Source organism: Pleurodeles waltl, chromosome 9 (genome assembly GCF_031143425.1).
Source record: "Pleurodeles waltl isolate 20211129_DDA chromosome 9, aPleWal1.hap1.20221129, whole genome shotgun sequence".
Lineage (NCBI taxonomy): Eukaryota > Metazoa > Chordata > Amphibia > Caudata > Salamandridae > Pleurodeles > Pleurodeles waltl.
In genome coordinates, this window is record NC_090448.1 from 975,386,595 (window position 1) to 975,408,124 (window position 21,530).

General features: G+C 40.8%; 1 protein-coding gene across 3 annotated transcripts in view; it reads right to left on the reverse strand.

Annotated features, from left to right (window-relative positions):
* TMEM63C (transmembrane protein 63C) overlaps window positions 1–21,530 on the reverse strand; it is a 529,797-nt gene that overhangs the window by 14,474 nt on the left and 493,793 nt on the right. For all 3 annotated transcript variants that reach the window (XM_069208424.1, XM_069208421.1, XM_069208422.1), the window contains 3 exons: window positions 15,428–15,533; window positions 3,727–3,894; window positions 760–875 (listed from right to left, as the gene is read on the reverse strand). In XM_069208424.1, the coding sequence (XP_069064525.1) occupies window positions 760–875; window positions 3,727–3,894; window positions 15,428–15,533 (390 nt within the window). The remainder of the gene's footprint in view (window positions 1–759; window positions 876–3,726; window positions 3,895–15,427; window positions 15,534–21,530) is intronic.

The following is a 21,530-nucleotide window of genomic DNA, read 5'->3' on the forward strand; positions in this document are numbered from 1 at the left end:
ATGTTTTCAGAGGTCACAGGATCAGAATGGCCACAAAGCCAACTTAATATTTGTCTAAAACAAGGTCAAAGATTTCAGAAACTTTTGGAAGAGAGAGGACATTTCTTATAGTTGATTTGACCTGGTATTTCAAGGAAATAGTAGGTATGCTCCTAGTTGAATCATCAATCCAAGATGGTGCTTACAAGTGTGAATATACTGCTTTTCATCACAGTCCATGAAGAAATTTGTGGTCATACATGATCACATATATCCTTGCTGCTGGGGTTAGGGATGGCCTCAGGTCCATTCTCTTTACAGATGGGACCAGACAAGGTTGACCTTCAAATGCTTGTGTGAAGGCCATTGAGCGACTGCACCATGACCTACATGAAGAGGCCTTCTATCCTTGACCACATACACCATGTGATATGAGGGAAGCTATGCAGTCAAGGGTTTGTTCATGAGTATACTTTTTCATGTATTATATTCCTAAGGGGTTGTTCATTATGGCTGGCTCCAGTAGAACAATCAGTGTATCCTTCCAGTGAGATTTTTGCCTGATTGTAGTCCTCATGGAAGCAGAATACAGACAGTATGGACCCACAGCTAGGTGATTATACGTCATTTCTCCATTCTTGGTTTTTTAAGCAGACATGATGCAAGCAGGATTTATGTGATAAAGAGTGGGAAGACTGGGGAAACAAGAACAGGAGTCAGGAGAAAAGGAGGACAGTTGAAAAGAGCTCACCGTATAGTTTCTATATGGCTCTTTCTTACCTGATAGCTTGAAGGTTTCTTAGGATGTAGCTTCTTTAAACAAAGGCCAAACAGAGAGAAGAGGATGCAGCAAAGTAGGACCACAAAGGTGAAAAGGGTAACCGGACGTGTCGGACCTAAGAGAAAGAGAGACCATGAAAAAGTCAGGACTTGTCATCAGACCCAAGTGGTAGATCAATATTTAGTCTTCTGACAGCAGTTTACAACCTCTTAAGTGACTGAGAAAGGGGAGAGTGCACCTAAGTGTGCATGAGTGTTTGGCCGGCCAAAAACACATGCGCACTTAGGTTTCCCCAGCCCAGCTGTTTCAACAGCCGGGCTGGAGAAACTGCAAAGACCCCAGGGCTGTGTCTGAGCGACAGCCACTGCCACTCAGACCAATCCTGGTGCTAGTTTCATGCTATCTTTTGCATGAAAGCAGTGCCAGTATTGCTTTGGAGCCTGTGCTGATGTCCCAGCAGTGAATACTGGGACACCAGAAGAAGAGGAGCACGTGGCGGCAGGGACGGAGGCAAGGTAAGTGCTTTTTTATTTTTATTTTTACCTTAACCCCCCACCCCGTCTTAGATCTATGTTTTCGACATCAAAATCTTTACAATTACTCCCCCAACCCCTAAAGAAGAAGGTGTGGAGATACTTCTTTATGCTGCAAGTCTTTGCAACTTATAGAATATAAATAGTTGCTATGCTATTTGAAGCTCTGCTATAGTCCCAGATTACACTCATTTGGTTGCTACAAGGCAACATCTCCTTCGGGACATAACACAGAGAATCCAATATTTTTCAAGTCGCATCAAAATGTAAACAGAAGCTCTTGGAAAATCAAGGGGGAAAACTGCACATTGACAGCTGGTCATCTACAATTTTAGGCTGAAAGCAAACCTTCAAATCCCATGTGCAAAGGTAGAGGAGCCATGTACAAAATGGCCCAGAATCAGCTAAATCAACAGTCCCAACAACTGCTCATTACTAATTCTATTACACAAGTTGTGTCCTGCCAACCAACCCCATTACCTTCTTGTTATCCCCTGCTCCTAAAACATACCCTCCCCTTAATGGAAACATTTTTAACATCGGTCATCTTGCCACCCTCACCTATAACCCTCCTGACACCATTCTCCCACTGTCCTCTTAACCTACTCTCCATAAAAGAATAAGCACTGTCTGCTTCATTGCAAAAGCACAGAACTAGTACCACAATGGAAGCAGGTCTTGGATACCACCTACTGCAATCCCCTCAGCACAGAGTCTATTCAGACCAGTTGCCTAAGGAAAAGATCATAGACAGTGACACAAGAATGTCAACTGTATTTCCTCTCATCTTTCGTTCAAGTAGAGAAAAAACGTTTGGCTAAATTGCAGTGAAATTTTAGTACTATTTCTCTGAAGCGTCATTTAATAAAATGTGTTGATGCATGCTAGTATTTCCCAAAAAATATTCATAATGGAAAATCAGTGTAACCATTTTCAGCAAGATTATGGTAACCATGAAAATAAACAAGCACTGGCAAAGCCAACCGATTTGACATTAGTGGTCAGTCTTTTGGTTTTGTCAATGCATGTCTTGTTTTGCCATGGCTTTTGTAACACTTTATTGTTGTAGGAGCTGCCAGCCCCTCTCCATTGTAACATCTGTTAATCGTGCTAATGGCATCCAATGAAAGTCATATACAACAATCTTTCTTGAGTGGTTTCAACCCAAGAGATCCTTAATGGTTCATTGAGAGTTGGTCCCAGAAATGTTAAAGCGCTACAGCACTTGATTATATGGCATCTTTCATTCGACTCATTTATTTCTGTCACAAGACTGGGCAAGAATGAGTTGTGGACAATTCATGCATATTTTGAAACCCTTTCAAACGGACTAAATCATCATAATCAATTAAAATATTTTTAAGTAGATATTAAGAGACTGCATCACAACACCACCAGGCTCCTTAACACAAGGCAACCTTATCACACAACCAGCATCCTTCCTACAGTAGGAGAGGCACTCATCTACCACAGAATCAAGTAAATGGTATTTATGATCATGCATTTGTCTTATTCTTATAAAACCAGAACAATAGTACTTAACCACGTTGTTGGAGACGTATCCAAAATCATTCCCTCTACATGTGGTCTCATGAACCTAACCACTTCTCCTTCTCATATATAGCCCACAACAGCACATACCTTGCTGGGAGAGCTCTGTATACTTTTATGCCTCTATATATTTCCTGCATGCCTATGTCTCAATTGCATCTCCTTGCTGAATCACCCAAAGAGTGGGAATCTGTACATTAAATGTAATGACATGATAAATGAGCAATACCACGTTCTTTTGGCTACTTACATTGCATCACATCCTATTATCACCTATATGTACACAAAGCTCTTCAATTCCCTTACAAGGATAATAATGTAATCATGTTTTTTTTTTCATGCAGCTTATAAGCTTCCCCTGTCAGCATAGTTCTATTCTGCATATTTCTGAGATTCTGTTGGTGCCATGTCAAATGCTTGCTTTACATACCTATGTTAGTTGTCATTTTTTATTAACCCTCATTCCCGTTCTGTTGATGCAGCTGCCTCTCTTTTCCATTCACATGCTTTTCTTTATTGCTTTCAGCAGTTGCTACCTCTGCCTGATTTTAGCTTGTTCTGTGAGTTATAGTGAATTGCTATGCCTCTGAGTAGCCAGTGACAGCTGGTCTAGTAATAATCTGAGTAGAATTTCCTTGATGTTCTCTTGTTTCTTTCACTCTTGTAACTTGCTGGGGTCCTATGAGATGTTGCTTTATCAAAGGTGCACCCTATTTTATTTCTTTGAAGTATGGGCGTGGGTGTAGTTTTGCTATCAAGGAGTTTAAACTGGTGGACAGCTAACACCCTGTGTTGCAATCACCCACTAGTAGCAAAAACCAAATAAAGTACAATCCCACCCACGAGTCTAGTGAATATACATCCCACAAGGCTGTGCCTTACCTAGCCGCAGAACGGAAAAGAAGAGGAGCCAGAACATGCAAAGTACTGGGGCAACAATCACTTGGCTGACGGCGGCAGTGTGAATTCGCTGACTCAGCTTGGTCGGGATGTAGGCATAGTAGATGTTATAGCGATCCACTAAGTGTTTCAGCAGCATGTAAAGTAACCCTGTGCATGAAGAGGAAGGAAATAATCAGAAGTCATACGGTAGCGATACAGTGACAGCAAATCTATTTTCCCATATCTAGCAAAATATAGATTATTGTTGAGTATTTGTGATAAGGCTACTGCAATACATGTCAATAGCGGAACTGAGATGAGTGCAGCATGTCTCAGTTTCTTAAGGACACTCACAAGAAGCTACCTTTCATGAAAATGTACCACTTTGTTAGTAAAACTTGTTTAGAAAGAGCTGTATTCCAAACACAAGGTACTACTGATTGCATTGCCATTCTGGATTTGGTGATAGTCTGTGGGCTTGCCCATAGGAATCAGGATATTCACAACAGGTCAGAGTCAGGAAATGTTGTCAGGCCTGGAACTGCACGTCAGGTGCGGACATTCAGAGACACTGGCCTATTGTCCTGGTCAACATCTGGAAATATCTCAGTTTGGCTGAGTACAGTGCCAGTCAGACAGAGGATTGTCTTCAAGGCCCTCTGTATCACTTTCAAAGCCCTGCATGGAATAGGAGCTGACTATTTGAAAAGGAAATTTAAATGTTATTTACCACCAAGGACATTACATTCCTCGGTAGCCAAAGATGCTACAGTTTCAAAATTCAGACACACATCCTGGGAGAGAGGGGGCGTTAAGACATTTTGTGATCTGTGCATCCACAATTTGGAACTCCTTACCTCTTCACATCAAATTCATGAATAAACTGCTCCTTTTTAGGAAAGCTTTAAAAACACTACTTTTTGTGTCCTGGTGAGGCCTTGTTTCAGATGAGCTAGCGCCAAGACGCCTCCATGTATATGTGCGTTTAGAAATAAATTTAAAGAAACATAACATACAAGTCCTTAACCTGCGAGTATGGTCCTCAGATCGGAATAAATTATTTTGCAACAACGACAGAAGCTGATCTGTTGTCCTAGTTATATTTATAATCAAACCGAACAGACCTGACCAACTCCCAGGTCCTCAAGTTAATGACAGAGCAGATGTATTATTCTACAGCCACAAGAGATGTGAAATCAGGATAGATTGTGAGTATTTTACCCTTTTGGGGGGGGGGGGTGGAATTCCTATAGCCCCACAACCAGGACATATTGTTTAGGGTTCAAAGACAACAAGTTTTCACGTTTATTTTGTCATTGTGACAAGTAGACCCAACCCCTGCAGCACAAACTGTTTGGCTGCCAGTTTACAGGGAAGGAAATTGTCTGCAGTTGAGGTAATATTTGTGTTTATATGTTAATGCTGTTCAAACTTGTATTTATGGTTCATTAATGTAAAGCCTTTATTATTGGGGTGAGAGCTATAAATAAACGCTGTAAGGTCAGACTGCACTACTGACAGTGATTCCAATAACAAAACATGTGCACATATGTTGGAAATGTTTAACCATATAAGGCTAGGTTTAGTGCTCCCATAATGCTATCTGATTAGATGCAAATGTTTGCAGAAGTTTGTAAGCAACACTGAAATCATTGTATTCAAAATAAAAAAAGTTCAGCGAAAAATGCAAGTAGGAAAAAAAAGGTTTGGCTAAATTAGTCAACTTTTAGGTATTTATTTCTCTGAAGCATCATTTAATAAACTGTGAGAATGCATGCTAGTATTAAAAAAAAAAAAGTCCTAATGGGAAATCAGTGTAACCATTTTCAGCAAGATTATGGGAATCATGAAAAATAAACAAGCACTGGTTTTGCCAACCGATCTGACCCCGATGGTCAGTATTTTGGTTTTGTCAATGCGTGTCTTGTTTTGACATGGTTTTTGTTACACTTTATTGTTGTAGGAGCTGCCGGCCCCTTACCATTGTAACAGACATTGGCAAAAAACAAAAAAAAAAAAAACATTGGTCTCAAAAAGCACAAATTGCAACAGTAGTTCTTGGCACTGAACAAAACTACTTTGTGTGCCAATATGCTCCTTGTGGAACAGCTTAATGTTATTACTCTCAGTACAGCCAGACGACAGATGAACAGAAAGAGAAAAATAATTTTAATACAAACAAAATCCCTTGGTCAACGTCAAACCTAATTAGGGGCCCAATACTTAAAGAAAGTCACAAAAGTGCACCCATGGTATGTTGTCTTTGCATTAGCGGCTTTCATGAATTCACAAGAATTTACACAAGTAGACCAGGAAATCATACTGCTAGAAATATTTGTAAACTGTATTTAAGCACAAGCAAATGCACGTGTAGATTTGCTCGTGCAAAAATCTATTGAATGTTTACAAGTTCACTTTCCTTCCAACCACTTTCTTCCCAACTCTGGAAGAACTTCTACTTCTGCCCTTGACAGGAGTACATTTTCAGCCTTTCTCAGTATGGGAAAAGATTGGAGAAGAGCTGGTGAAATCGTTAAAACATCAAAGTTGGTAGGTTTGCACAGACTCAAATGCATTCCAGCCCTGGAACTACTACTTACTCCTTCCTCCAGCCCCAGTATGTAGATCCGCAGAAAGGTGGCAAAATAAGGAAATTGCTATAGTAGGGCTTGGAAGCGCTAGCATTCAAGCCCTGCCATAGTATTAGCACTGGCATGATCAGAAAGACTATTATGAAAGCTCTTACATAATGAGGTTGCTGCCATAATTTGTCGCTCCACTGCACGGCACCAAAGGGACAAGTAGATTTTTTCTTTTTTTTTTACGGGACATGTAGGTTTAGGAAGCAACTTGTCCCATGGACAAGTAGATATTTTATTAAATTCCACACCCCTGCATCTTGTAGCTGTTCAAAGTTATGGCTGGAGAAGACTACCGTCAATACAAAGTCACTTATGGGATGGACCATGCTACAGTTTTACAAATGTTGCTCATTAGCACAGATCTAGAAAGTATGACTGAGGTCATTTTAGTTGTTAAAAAAAGTGTGCGCAAATGATTGCTAGTTGACTCTGCTGTTTGCAGCATTGTGGACAGATGATATGATCCATCTTAAAATAGTAGCCCTTAAAGCTGGCTGTACTGTTGCTATATCAAAGGAGGGAGTGAAACTTGAAGGCTTGGTCCTACTTAGACAGAAACGCAATCAAGACAAAACATAGAAAGTAAATTACTTTTGATCTGGAAAGGACATGATGTCATGTGGTACAGGAAGACATGTTTTTTTATTTGGGTGAAAATCTGATAAAACTTTCATTTTAGAAAGAAACGCTATCTTGTCATTATTGAAGGCACTAAAGATTCTGACGTGCCTAAACCTAACGATCACCTATATCCTTGGCCGATTTAACTGCAAAAGACATCTGACATCAAAACAGTCTATATTTTCAGAATTTTGAGCTTCAGAGATTAGTGCTTGAGCTATGATAACATTGGATTGAGACCAAACTATTAAGGACATCTGGTGGCAGGAAGAGATGTAAACCACTACACCATACATACATACACATACTGACTTCCTGGTCAAGTGGTTTGAAATTTGCTGAAGAGACAGCACCATCTTAGTCAGTGACAGTGCCTGGGGAACATTCACATCTGGAGCACTAAATAGGTCTAATACACACGTTTATGAGAGAGAGAGATCCAAGTACCTAAATGGATGGGGGGGGGGGGGGGGACACTCAAGTAATTATAATCAATGTTTATTTCCTGCTGTCTGTGAGTTTCTGAAGGAGCCTTGGATCAGTGGAATCCAGATAAAGGGCACAGAGGAATCCCTCAAATGAGTCATGATCTATTAAATTGGCAAACTTATACAGTCATTGTCCTAGAAGCTACAGGAGACAAACGGTGGGCATATCAAATTATATTTGATGACATATAGGGTCAATATATTTGTGGAGTTTTCGTAAGTGCAGTTCCGACTCAGGTGGGCATCAGAACACTGTGTAGGATAAATATAACATGAATAGATTGATATAAAGTGTGTTGTAGAAGTGCACAGGTTATAATTATCGTCAGGACACATAGGTTGTTTCTGGTCCATGGCAAGCATTTAAACAAGGTACACCATGGAACTGTTCATGGGACATAGGTGGTGCAGCCTCTCTGAGTATTTAACAAGGCATATTGTTGGTTCTGAGTTTCAGTTAAGAGATCTACTTTTCAGTGACTAGTTGGGGGCAAAAAGTTATTTTCTGTTTGCATGTGCATCAAAAAAGTAAGGAAGGTTGGTGGTGTCGGCATTTGTCAAATTGAGAAGGTGATTTGGTTGAAGTAATTACTGAAAAGGAAATGTAATGGGCCTTTTTAATTCCAAGAACATTTTTATTTGTTTTTCACAATGAAACAAAGGATCCAGAGAAGCAATGACTGCATTTTTACATTTGTTATAAGCCAACATAAATACAGGAATAAAGTGTACTCTTTTCTTGGCAAATGGATACGTTAATTCTCCAGAGAACAAGAGAGATTTAGGAGGTCAAAGAGAAATATGGTCATAGAGGGAAGAAGTAAGAGGATCGGACATGGAGAGAGAAGGCATGGGATAGGTTTTGCTGACCATGTGACAATACTCTAAACTATAAAGGTATTCCGGAATTTGTAAAATGGTTACTTGGTCATGTAAGGGTAGCAGGATTGGTAATCTTTGAGACGGATTGAAATATGAGGAAGGGGGTTGATTTTTGTAAGCAGAGATCAAGAGTAGACCGGACGCGTCTGGAAGAATTAAGGTCATGAGCTTTGCTGAAAATTGCATTATCTGCACTCCTCAAGAAGCATACTCATGCCCACCATGTGTAATAAGAAATGGTTTTGTAATATTTTCAGTCACATAGGATTATCTTGATCCCTAAAGTAAAGAATCATTTAAGTAGTAAAAGATTGTTTGTGTTTAGAGGTAGGGATGGAGTATCACACCAAGGGGGCCTGATGCTAGCCCTCTTATGTTTATGTGTTTGTTATGGAGTTACGTGAGATATTTTGTTGAAAGATCTCACTAAGTGTTTTGATTATTGCTGACCAGAAAGAGGTAAGATATTTACAGCGGAAGAACATATGTTCAAAGATTCCCATGTCTGCTGAACAATTCCACCATTTGATCCACCAAGACCTGATATAAAGAGTTTGTGTGGAGTCCAGAAGTGTCTTTGTAGGAGCCATTATTTACATCTGGAAATGATTGATGAGATCTTAGAATTAGTGATGTTTCTCTATATTTTTGACCACATATTTTCAGACAGGGTTTGTATTCCTAGATTTTTTTCAGGCAGTTTCAAACCTTTATGTAAGTTTCTATTTTCTCTCAGGTATTTGGTGGATAATATTTTGTAGATCTTTACAGCCTGGTGTTCTTGTGTGTACAATTGCTTAATCCATTTGATTAAGTCTGGTGTTTGTGGATTTTGAAAGTTCCAATTTCTGTTTATGGCTACTTTAAGTTTGAAGAAATCGTAAAATGCTTTGTTCAGGAGGTCATGTTTTTATTGAAGGGTGGCAAAAGAGATGGAGTTATCCCTGTTTACTAAATCCTTACCATAGAGTTTATCTTTTTTGATCATCAACTTGCACCAGAATAGCAGTCTCTCTTCAATTTTTATATGTAGATTATCCAATATTGAGCCCAAGGGCAAATTCTGTACTTTGATTATACTCAGTTTGTTTAGAAATGTAAGGGCTTCTATGGAGCCTTTTACAATATTCTATGAGTTTTTAACTTTAAGGTGTTTCATTGTTAGGGGAGTGAATGGGTTCTAGCAGGTCCTTTATTTGGAACTATATATGTGATGGTGCTTTAAATTCATCCTATACCCACTATGGTGCTTGCTTTATTATGAAGGCAATTTGGAATTTGAAGAAATTTGGAGAGCTTATACCACCCTTTTTCATATCCAGTCCAATTTTTCTGTTGCAATTTTTTGATTCATGTTTCATCAAATTAAGTTTCATATTATTAGCTTTCCAACCAATTTGCAAAAAAATAGATGATAGTAGTAGTGGGAACATACTAGTTACAAAACTGATGTGAGTTAATATCATTATTTTGACACAATCTAATCTGCCACACCAGATTACATATTTAGGTGAACAAGCATTAATTAAGTTCTGGATTTTGTTTAGTGTTGTTTTTTTCAATAGCATCTTTGGTGCTTTGAAGGAAGTTACAGAAGTGCAAGCCTAAATATTTAATAATTTTTAGATTGCCATTTGAGGGTGGTATCACTACTCTGACAGGGTATATAAGAGATCGAGGGAAAAGATCTTTGTTTTTTCTGTGTTTAACAAGTAACTTGAAGCTTTGGCATAAGAATTTATAATATCAAGAGTACCTTGCATCATGGAGTCTGCCTCCTCTGAGAATATCACAATGTTATCTGCACGAGCAGCAAACATCTGGAGACTAGTTTCAAAGGGAATCCCTTTGCTTTGATAGTTTTGGCATATGTTTATCAGAAGAGGATCAATAGTTAGGAAGAAAATTGGTGGTGATAATGGGCACCTTCCCTGAGATAGTTAAAATGTGTCTGAAAGGGAGCCATTAACCTTGACGTGGGCTGTGTGATTGGTGAATAAGGTAAAACAACATGCATTTGAAAATGGGTCCCAGAATATTTTCTCATATTAATGTTCTCTGGAAGGACCATGAGACCTCATGAAAGGCCTTTTCTGTATCTAAGGCATTGCCCATTGCAGGTGAAGATAACAGTTTTGCTCTTTTTATTACATGTGTAAATTATCTAATATTATCAGTAGCCATTCTACCTTTAACTAAACCACTTTGCAAGGGGTGCATTAAGGGAATGTGACATGTTCTTCTAGTCTAGATGCTAATACTTTAGTAAATATTTTACAGTCCACATTTGGTAGTGATTTTGGTGTATAATTATTTGTTTCCTGGGGGTCCTTTTTATCCTTATCTACCACCCCTACTATACCTTTGGAAAAAATTGGATCCCATCATCCCAGAAGCTGCATTGTGGGCAAAAAGCTTCTCTAGGTGGTTTATCAAGAGCTGGTGGATGGACTTATAGAAACAAACAGGAAACCCATTGGGTCAGGTTGCTTTACTTATTTTGAGGGAATTACCTTAATGATTTTAGATTTACCAGCTGGTTTGTATAGTTCTGTTTGTGTCTCAGTTTATTTTTGGAAGGGTAATGGTTATATAAGTATTTCTGACATTATGACGATGTTTATCTGAGTTGTATAGTCTTTGTGATAGTCATGGAAGATTCGGGCAACTTTGTTTATTTCTGTCTCAATCTTACCTATTTTGCTTCTTAAAGCAGTGACGGGTGAATTAGTAGTCATTCATTTTAGACAAGTGGCTAATATTTTCTCTCCCTCATAAAATGTGCACAATTTCCTTGCCCTGTGGTTGCTGACCCATATACGTGTTCCTTCACAAATTATTTTTTGTATCCACATTTTAGGAATTTTAATTTGTTTATTAAATCATTTGTTTTTTCTTAGAGAGAATAATTGCATGCCATATAATTTCGATTTCTAGTTCATTTAGTTCTTATTTCCTTTTTTGTTTTTATACAACATAATCCTTATTATCACCCCCCCCCCCCCAATAGTAGCTTTCATCACTTATCATGCTATTTCAGGTGAGAAGGATGGAGATGTATTTTATCTAAAGTAGTTAAGAACTGCTTCTTAGGCTTTGGTTTGTATGTCATTTCTAATTTCCTCATTTATTCACCTTCAGTTTTCCTTTTTGTGTGGTTTTGTAATGGTTATTTCTAATGAGATGCAAGTGTGATCCGAGATCAACATTGGTTCTATTTTAGGGTTGGAGAAATTTGGAGTGTGGGTATAAGTTGCTAAAATGTTATCAACTCTAGAGTGTGAGCTGTGTGGGTGAAAGTAAAAAGTGAACTCACTGCCCACTGGCGTGTTTAATCCCCAGATATCTGATAATGTGTTAAGGGTGCAAGGGTTCTTCAGTTTTTTCTGGGCTTTGCATGGACAGTACTTATGAGAGGATCCCTTATATAGGATTATGTCCAAAGGTAAGTTAAAATCTCCCCTTAGTATGACTTTTGTATTAGGTGGGATGTCGATTTTTTAGTGAGGCTCATTAAAAGTTAGTATTATTAAATACTTTCTCACAGAACCAATAGTCTAACTGTTCAGTTTCGTACAAACTAACATTCTGGTAATAATAACAGTAGTAATGCACATTACTGTAATATTGCATTACAATTAAAACTGTAATGTGAATGTAGATGGCTTACAGCAAGCTTGTGTGATGACAAAATGTACTGGAAGAAAAGAGGCAGATTATGGGAGCAAAGCATGTATGTAAATATATATGATGGCAACAAAAGCAGCAATGCAGTATCTCTCTAAAACATATTGTGTGTGTGAGTTTGAGTGTGATGCGAAGTGTATGCATCAAAAGTTATGGGTATTGTGCCTGGGGGCCTATACCAAATGTGAGCATTAACTTTTGCAGACATTGGTAAAGACAAGTAAATCCACAATATACTGCAACACAGAGGTTTTCCTTATCTGAAAGCAGAGCTGGAGCTGCAGGTTAAAGTCCTTTTAGGATTTACGTGGACATGTCAGTTTGCAGTTGGCTATTAGCAATGTAGGTTCGCTGAGCCGCAGTATCCTTAAAGAAGGTTTTGTCTTTAGTTCTCTGGGCCAGCAAATGAGAAACAGATATTTAGAAGTTTAAGGTCATGTCAGAGAGCTATAAAACCCTTTCTCCGAGAGACGGTCTCTTTTTTAAAGTCCTGTGATATTACTGGCTTGCCACTATTCCATACAATAGATTTGACTCCTTTTATATGTTTGAGTATTCTTTCCATGTGTTGGTGTCTAAGGGGTTTGAAAATCATTGGTCTTGGTGAGTTGGGTCATTGGAGAGATCTTGTTGGAACTCTAGGAGCTCTATTGCGAATCGTCTGTCAAAAGACATTCGCAGTGTTTTTGGGATACAACACACTAAGGATTCTGAAGAAAATCTTCAAGTGGCTACCAGAAATCACCACGCCTAAACCCTCATCACCAGCACAATAAGCTATACAAACACCCCATTTGCAGGGATTACAAACCAGCTCACAAGAAGACAGCAGACTGTCCAAAACGCAGCAACCAGACTAGTCCTCAGACTCTCACACCAAGCCCACATCACACCACACCTTATTGAACTCCACTGGCTCCTGATACACAAGCGTGCACACTTTAAACTCCTCACTAAATCCTAAAAAAAAAAAGCTCTCTCAACACTGGCGCTGCCTATCTGAACCGTCACATTCACTTCCACCAACCTTTCAGACACCTTTGCTCTGCTGGTCTCTCACTAGTACACAGCCCATACATAAGCAAAAGCAGTGCATGGGGCTGCACTTTTTCATACTTCGCCCCTAAAGCCTGGGACAACACATCAGAGCCTCCTCCTCCCTTCTTGACTTTCTCAAGAAGTTGAAGACCTGGCTTTTCAAGTAAGCCTTTTAGGCTGGCCTCACATACCTGCTGTAGAGCACCTGCATACCCTCACGGATTTGTAGTGAGCTGTAGTAACACAAATAACATAACATCTATTGTTTTAAATAAGAGGTGCAGTAATCTGCATTCTTTTCCACGTGTCGAGGAAGGCCAAACATTCTCAGGTTGCCTCTCCTATTTCTGTTTTCAAGGTCAGTTATTTCTCCTCAAAGATTGGTCAATTTATTTTAATCAATATCAATTTATTTCTTGGGTCTTGTGTTCTCATCCCCTGGTCAACTTATTCATCATTCCACTTTACCTATTCAGGAGGAGAGATATTTAAAGTCATTTCTTGAACATGCCATTTCTGTCCATTATAGGTCTGTGTTCATTTTAGCTCTCCGTGTTAAATCCGGAGAGCAGTTAAGCGTTGTAGTGCTATGTCCATGCTTGTGCTGTTAGTGTCTTGCTTATTCTTAACAGGAGAACCAATTACAGGTGGCTCTTGTTTCAGTCTCTTGAGCACTGGTTTTTATTATTTGGTATCCTTCAGGTCTTCCTCCTTGTGTTCTATTTTGACCTCCATCACAGGGTTTGATGCACTTTTGTTTTCCTGTGTACCTCCTCTATGAACTCCCCTAACTTTGATTTGGAAACTGGTGGAAAGGTGTAGAAATGCAAGGAGACAGACTGAAAAACGTAATCCAGTTGTTTCAGATAATAAAGTACCACTGGAGTACATGGGGTAGATGTGCTCCCCAAGAATACGGTATGCTAATGTTTCCAAAAGGTGTAGAATGTGAAAAATTTACCTGTGCCCACAATGTTAAGATAGCTTTTTTGAGCTGGATAAGGCAGAGCAGAAGGTTTAGGTTTTCCTTAATTTGACCATGAATAAGATTGACATGTGATGGAGGAAGTGCAAACGAACATGTGTTTGTATAGAAATGCAGCACTGTTTTAAAGAGCTCAAAATATCAGGCGGACTGGAAGCAGGATAACAGTCAGTGACCGGAAGAACGGAATCAAGCCATTAGGCAATCACTCTAACAATTTGTATTTGATGGAAAAGTTAATCTTTTTCAGAGATCAAATGAAAGGTGGGTGATTTTATTTCAATTCTTCTGTTTTAGGATGGAGGCCCATAGATAGGTCTGATAGAAAGAAAAGAAAATGTCCAAAGCATTGTAAAAAAGTAAAACATTTATTATTTCTTATGTAGAGTTCGACCTCCTTATCAATGTAAGAGCATTAGGGTTCTATAATGGGTGAGAATCTTTGGAAAACTGACATTTAGTTTGTAAGGGTCGTTTAATGTGCCTTGTCCCAGTTCTACTCCATATACCTAGGTGGCTTGAGGCATACGATGAATTCGGTCACCAACAATAGTCTGTTTCAGCTGCAGCCTATTAACAGCTTCCTACTGACAGAGCTGAAAAATAGGCTTTTGTAAAGCACAACAAGGGTTTCAGTCCACAGTCTTAGAAACTAGTTAACAACTGAGGATACACAACTGCTCAGGGACGACAGCATGTCTTGTGCATGTATAGTGGTGCTTTTTGTATGGGTTTGGTTAACATCTTTGGATAAAACACCTCCAGCCCCAAGCCTACAATGGCTGATAAAAGAAAAAAAAAACAAGGTCATAAAGGAAGCAAACAACAATACAGGACTTCACAAAAGTGGCGCTAACACTAATAGCATCACAATACAATGTATGACAGTGCAGCACCACTGATACAACACAGCTGCACCAGAGGTAAACAATCAAAATCTAACAGAAGAGGCCAGTGCAATGGGTAAGATAGGAAACAACACAGTGGCCTCATAGGTAATAACATATTCTTATTTAGTTATTTTAGTGACACCTTCAAAGCAGTTGTGCCACGAATGCTGAAGTACAGCATATACAGTGTGTACCCCAACACTGTGCAGTGGCTAAAACCAGAAGATGCAAAGCACAGAATGCAGTGTGCTTTGACACTATAAATACAGTGCAATGCATGGATCATGGTACAGTACATGTGGATTCAAACTGCAAACTGTGTGTGTGTGTGTGTGTGCGCACATAGGATACACACAACGTAGCACAGTGTGTGTGTGCATGTGTGTGTTTCATAGAGTGTATGCACATGGAGTGCCTTGCATCTGTGGTTCACACACATGACTCAGTGGTATAAGCACTGGGACTTACCAAAGGGCACAATAATGGGGCAGGTGATGCTGTATGTTGTCACTACAGCAAAGATGCATGTGGTCCATGCATACTCCAAACCGAACTGGAACTCATATGCCTGGCTCTGAAGAACAGAAGAACAAGAATCCATGAGTTATTCCACTTTACCGTACTAAACCATAGTGCCCGGGTGCTATGTATATGCAACCCTGCATTACTACAGAAGCAAATTTTGTTTTCAAGCCACTCAGCCAACAAGGGGCACCAGCATGTAAACAACACAACATACACCAGTTGCCATCTCAGGAGTCCAGTATCATCCCTTACTCCTTCCTATCTGTGCACACATGAGAGATATGCATGTAAAAAGTAGCTTCTGGTAGAACAGGACTTGGAAAAGTAACAAAAATCTTTGTGTTTTAAACTTACTCACCATTGTGCAAATAAAACAGCAGGACTTAAGGGGACTGCAGTGCTTGGCCTGCACACTGCTCTCCCCAACCACAACAGAAAATGTCAGATGATCCTTCTAGTTGCCTTGCCCATTCTCAAATGGACTGGTGGCGCACCCCTAATCTACCCTGCTTTCGCTATCAACAGAGGCTTTATCTCACACCCTCCAACAAAAAAAGACAGAAGATCCATGGTTGTGCATTTCCCACAAGAACAATGTGAATAATCCTCAAATAACAATATCCACTATTTAATAATCAATTTAATAGTTCTCTTTTCATTCACCTTTAATTCTATTATCAGTAGATTAATGGGAGAGGGTACCCTTGAGGCAAACATTATCACACATATATGAAAATCATGTCATCATAATTTTTGTTTATACCCGCAATCATATTGTACAAAAAATACTAAAACATACAAAACAATCTTCCAGACTGATCTTATTTAACACTTAATAGACACATCATGCATCATCTCTAGTCAGTGTCTGCATCTCGCCAATTCATTAAAAGTACCCCTGTATTTCATAGTACTGTTGTATATGGGCTAATTCTCCCTTACATTTCATCACCTGCCATGTACAGTGAGACATCAAAGACCATTACTGCGTTTCGGCATGGCCTCTCGGTAAAACTTGCAATCTTCAGGTTGTAAAACACCATTCACTGACTTCCTTTCTTGAAGACACGTCATCCAGTTTTAGGTCAGATTTGTATCCTCCTAAGAGACCACAGTTCTTCTTGGAACTTTGAAAATAATCACATTTCACCATCTACAAACCTCTCATTTCATAACTTTGAGAGCAACTGTTAACTTTGAATTTTAATTTAGTTTCTTCTCAGTGTCATCTTGTTTTCTCTCTGCAAAAGCCCAGAAAAAGTAGTAACAGTTGTTTTTTCCCCCTCAGTATTTGTCACTGGTATTTAATGGCTGCTTTGAACAGAATAATTTCCTATGCAATAATGAACTTTCCGCTGCAAGCATTTCATTTTCTATCTCAAAAACGTCCGTAATATTTAGGACAGGATATGGAGTTTGGGGATAGGACAAGTATTCTGTCATAAACGTGACAGATATCCTGACCGCCTTATTACAAGTGGCACAGAACATAACTCACTTGTAATAAGGCGAATGGGGTATAAGTCATGCTTGTGATGGAGTAATCTATCCGTCAAACTCTAAATCAGACCACTAAGTCCTAGTGTACACTCCCAGATGTAGATTTGTTTTTAATAAACCATCAGTAGAGAATAGGCATCATATGTAAACAGTACAAGTGGTCATGAATGTAGAAAAACTCATAGGAAGACGGCAACAAAAAGTGAGTGTTCGATCACAACCCCAGGCTCATGTGTACAAATCCACAGATTGGAAATCGAACAGATGTGGGCACCTGGAAACAGAAGAGATAGAGAGCCACATAGGCACAGTGCCAAAGAATTAGAAAGAATTATACATCAGCAGGGCACGCGTCAAAAATCTGTAGATATCCAGAAGCAACATGGTCATTCCACTTCCATCACGGCTGGTGGTGGGGCTGTCAGGTGCAGTGTGGAGTAACATTGAAAAGGGTTCCAGATATTATGAGGCCTGGAGGTAGGGGGTTGTAGTGGGGTGTATGTGTTTACTCGATTTTTGCAAGTCGCCATGTCCGCAGCCAATTAGTGCAGGTAGGCACCCTAGAACTAGCAGTAGCCACTGGTGACATGTTTGGTAATTTTATTTCTCACCCTTTCTGGATCTCTGTAATTATCCAGTCAGTTTAATTTCAGCACTCCCTCTGGTTCTTTTAACCAAGAGGTTGAGTCCGCCCAGGTAGTATCATCTTACTTGGGTGGGGCTAGGTGGTCAAATTATGAAGCAAGACACTATTATGTGTGTGAGACCACCTAGTCCGTAAGGGAAATCCCCCCTCCCCCTGTAGGACAATACAGCACCCCCTTGCTTGGACATTTTCCGAATAATGATTTCGCCGCTTCAGGATCTTAAGCGACTTAATTAATACCGGTCACTGAAGGAAGACTGACCTAGTCCCACCCTCAGTTCCCACTACCCCACACCTTTAGTGATTATATAGATTTCTTTTGGGAGGTGGTGTGGGTTAGCAACACTCCCAGTGCTCTCCCTTTGTGTACTTTTAGGCACCCTAGAACGTCACCAGTTGATAGCCACAGTGCTCTTGGCCAGGAAAAGGGTCACAGAAATCAGACAACCAACCCCCAGTGGGACATCTTTCACATAGCCCAGCAGCGTGATCTGTGGATCAGGCTCTTGGAAGGTTTGTTTTTTATCCTCTATAAATAGGAGCAACTCTCACCAGTATTGAGGGAGTTGGGGGGGGCACACCCAAACGAGAAGGATTGATCATGTGTTGTAATCTTAAAGTACTTTACACCCTCTGTATGTATTTGTGAGGCAGCATTTTGTGTTGAAAGTGCATAGAGATCATACTAGTCAGAATACATCAGTAAGTCCACTGCATTTCTGGCAGGAGTTCGCCAAATTCTACCACCCAGGCCACTCTGGACGCATCTGTCTGACCTAGCCTATACTGCGAGACAGTGTGGGAGAGCCTAGAAACCCACCCAGTAGTAAAAGATGAGGTTATGAGCTGTGCGAGTAGTGGAAAGTGAGTGGGGGGCACACCCAACTGAGATGGATTGATCATGTGCTGTCATCTCAGAGTACTGTAAATCCTCTATAGGTATTTGTAATGCAGCATTTTGTGTTGACAGTTCATAGAGATCAAACCACTCCGAGTACAACAGGAAGCCCAATGCATTTCTGGCAGGGTCTCACCCAATTGTACCTCCCAGGCCACGTCTCTCTGACCCAGTATGTACTGCGACATAGTGGAGTAGAGCCTAGAAACCCACCCAGCGGGATCAGGTGAGATTATGAGCTATGTGAGTGGTGGAGAGTGAGCAGGCTCCTCTGATTTCCTGCCATGGCATTCTTGACAGTTATGTATAGCTTGACATAAGTAAAAATATCAAGCGGGTGGTGTTACCCCGGGACAGGAACTTCTCCAGAGACCAGAACCTCCCATCCACATTTAGGTGACCCAGCATCATCACGGCCACCTTCAACAGAGCAGTCCGCACTGTGTGTTCAGCCGTGAGAGAAATAAAGGAATGGAAATTAGCTTAACTGCTGGAGAATAAAAATAAGGTGCTCCAGTTTTTCAATAGAGGGCTCTCCAGGCTCAGCAGGTAGAGGCAACAAATTGGATTTCCTGCATGGTCTGGTAAGACCCAGAGGGAGAAAGGAGGCCAGCTGGATAAGAAGTAGATATGGGCATCAGTGCTATATGAGAGCTAGGTAATAAAATTCAGGGTCCACTACCACAAACCCTCCAGTAAACATGGAAGAACAAGCAAGTTCCAAGTGATCCTCGCCATCTTATTCACCCAAATCATCTTGATTAGGAGGGACTGTAGTGTGTGAAGAAATGCTTGGATATTATTAAGTAGGTAAACTAGTTTAGGAAGAACAATAATGTTTAGAAGAGTTACTCTGCCCCTCATAGATAGTGGGAGTTTAAGCCATGTATAAATCCAGCACAAGAGATTTTCAATCACTTGTCAATAGTGAAGTCAAATGACCTGGTCTGGCCAGAAATGGAAATATCTAACAGTCTTTGGTTCAGCTAATGTGTATTTCAACTTTACCAGTACAGTACAAGCTTTGATCAGGAACTTATCTGATTTAGACCAACTGATTGAAATGCTAGAGTATGTCCCGAATCTGATGTTCTCCAAGATAAGGGGGTGCATCATAATGGACTTGTACACCTGCCCTAAGTGCCCAAATGTACTGTTGTCTGGATCCCTAATGCTGATTTTTGCTGTCATAGGCACACAGGGATCATGCATGTATGCCATGTCATAGGCCTGTCACACATATTGCAGTCTTGTTGAACAGAGAGGGCCACTTAAAGTGCTACCTATATAGTGGTGGAAGGTTACCGCCTTCACCAGAAGTTTAGCACCACGAGTACAGCAGTGGCAGTATACTGTGTAGTAAACAGTATGAGTGAACAGTTCCTTTTTAACCTGTGTCACTGGAGTAAGGCCTAAAGGCTCACTCATCTTTTTAAAGTTCCAAAGCTGTGTGCTTAACTCGCGGTTTGGACTACATCAGTTAGATATAGAGTGCTGCGCAGTGCAGGAGAGGTGACCCAACACTGGTTATATCTGTGCCTGGAAAGGCTACAGTATAGGAATACAGCAGTGCTGTGCAGCAGGTGCATGTACTGGTTTCATGTGTACCTGTGATGAGTACATTACAAGAGAAAAGTAGTAATGTGTAGAGCGTGCATGGAGGAATCTTCCCAGACAGATTTGTGTATTGCTGCTTTCCTGTGAGCTAGGTGGGACACACTGGAAAGGGAAGAGAGAGACTCCTACTGGGCACTTCAAAGGGGTGCTCTTTGATTCAGTGAGACACCACTCACGAAGGAGGTGGGACTGATGAGTGAATCATAAAGACTAGGGCTGAGAGCCGAGATTAACCTTTTGATGCACATATCACTGTGGCTGACATCCAAGTGTGAACTTAAGTCACTTCCATGGCCTGTGTTGTGGGACTACCAGATTTGGAGTCTCTTCTTCTGTGCCAGGCAACTGTTCACGAAGAACAGGGAGAGCAGTATGTATTTCAAAATAAGCAGAACTACAAGATAAAACTTCAAAGACTTGAATCCTAAATCACATATGGTGTATAGAAATTGACTATAAGAAGGGGAGACTGAGTCCCTAAAATTGTCATCTGCAATGCAGCAAGGTGGTCTGTGTGAGGAGGGCAGCTCTGCAAGACTTCTGTCTATGAACAGGACTGGAGGCCAAGACCTGCTAGTCAGCCTGCTGGGTGAGGGACATCACCCAGGATATACAAGACCATCTGCTCCGGAGCCTTGAGCATCAGCATCTGCCTGCTTGCCAAGACCAGAGTGCCCTGTGAGGAAGAGGAAAGCATTGAAGGAAACAAGTCCAGTGGAAAGCTCTATCGAGTGGACTCCTGGTTGAAAGTATGAGGAGATGGCGGCTGCACCAATGGGGTGGGGGGGGGGTGGTCATGTGCAGATTCAAGTTGATGACTCCTGTGAAGGTGGCTGGCGTGAAGACAGCTGTGCTCAGAGTGCCATGCAAGGTAAGTAAAGCCTGTGCAGCACAGTTGCCAAAAGAGCCACCCTTGAAGATACTGTCGGATAAAGAGGTCCGGAGCCTATGTGGAACTTTAGTAGCGACCCTGTATGCTAGAAGGGGTTGCCTTGGTACAGACGGCCATGGGGTGAGGGTCGACACCTCTACTGATAGTGTTGCGGCAACCCAGTATGCCAGAAGGGGTTGCCGTAATCAAGAGTGCTGTGAGGATCAGGCCACCACCTTAGAACTCTGAACTTGTGTGACCTGCAGGTCAAAAGGAAGCATTGAGGATTGAACCTAACCTGCCCTGGTGAACTAAGGCACCATGGGTGCAGCGCTACATCACTGGGACCCAGATGAGAAGCATCAGAATCCAACCCCTGCCCCTTGTTGGGGGGGTGCAGAACTTACCGTGCAGGAGGGGCATCGGAGCATCTCCGATCACTGCAGGAGCAGATCCCATGAACTTATAGGACAGCCCGCACTTGCCGAGTGCTGCTGCACCTCCCTCATGCAGC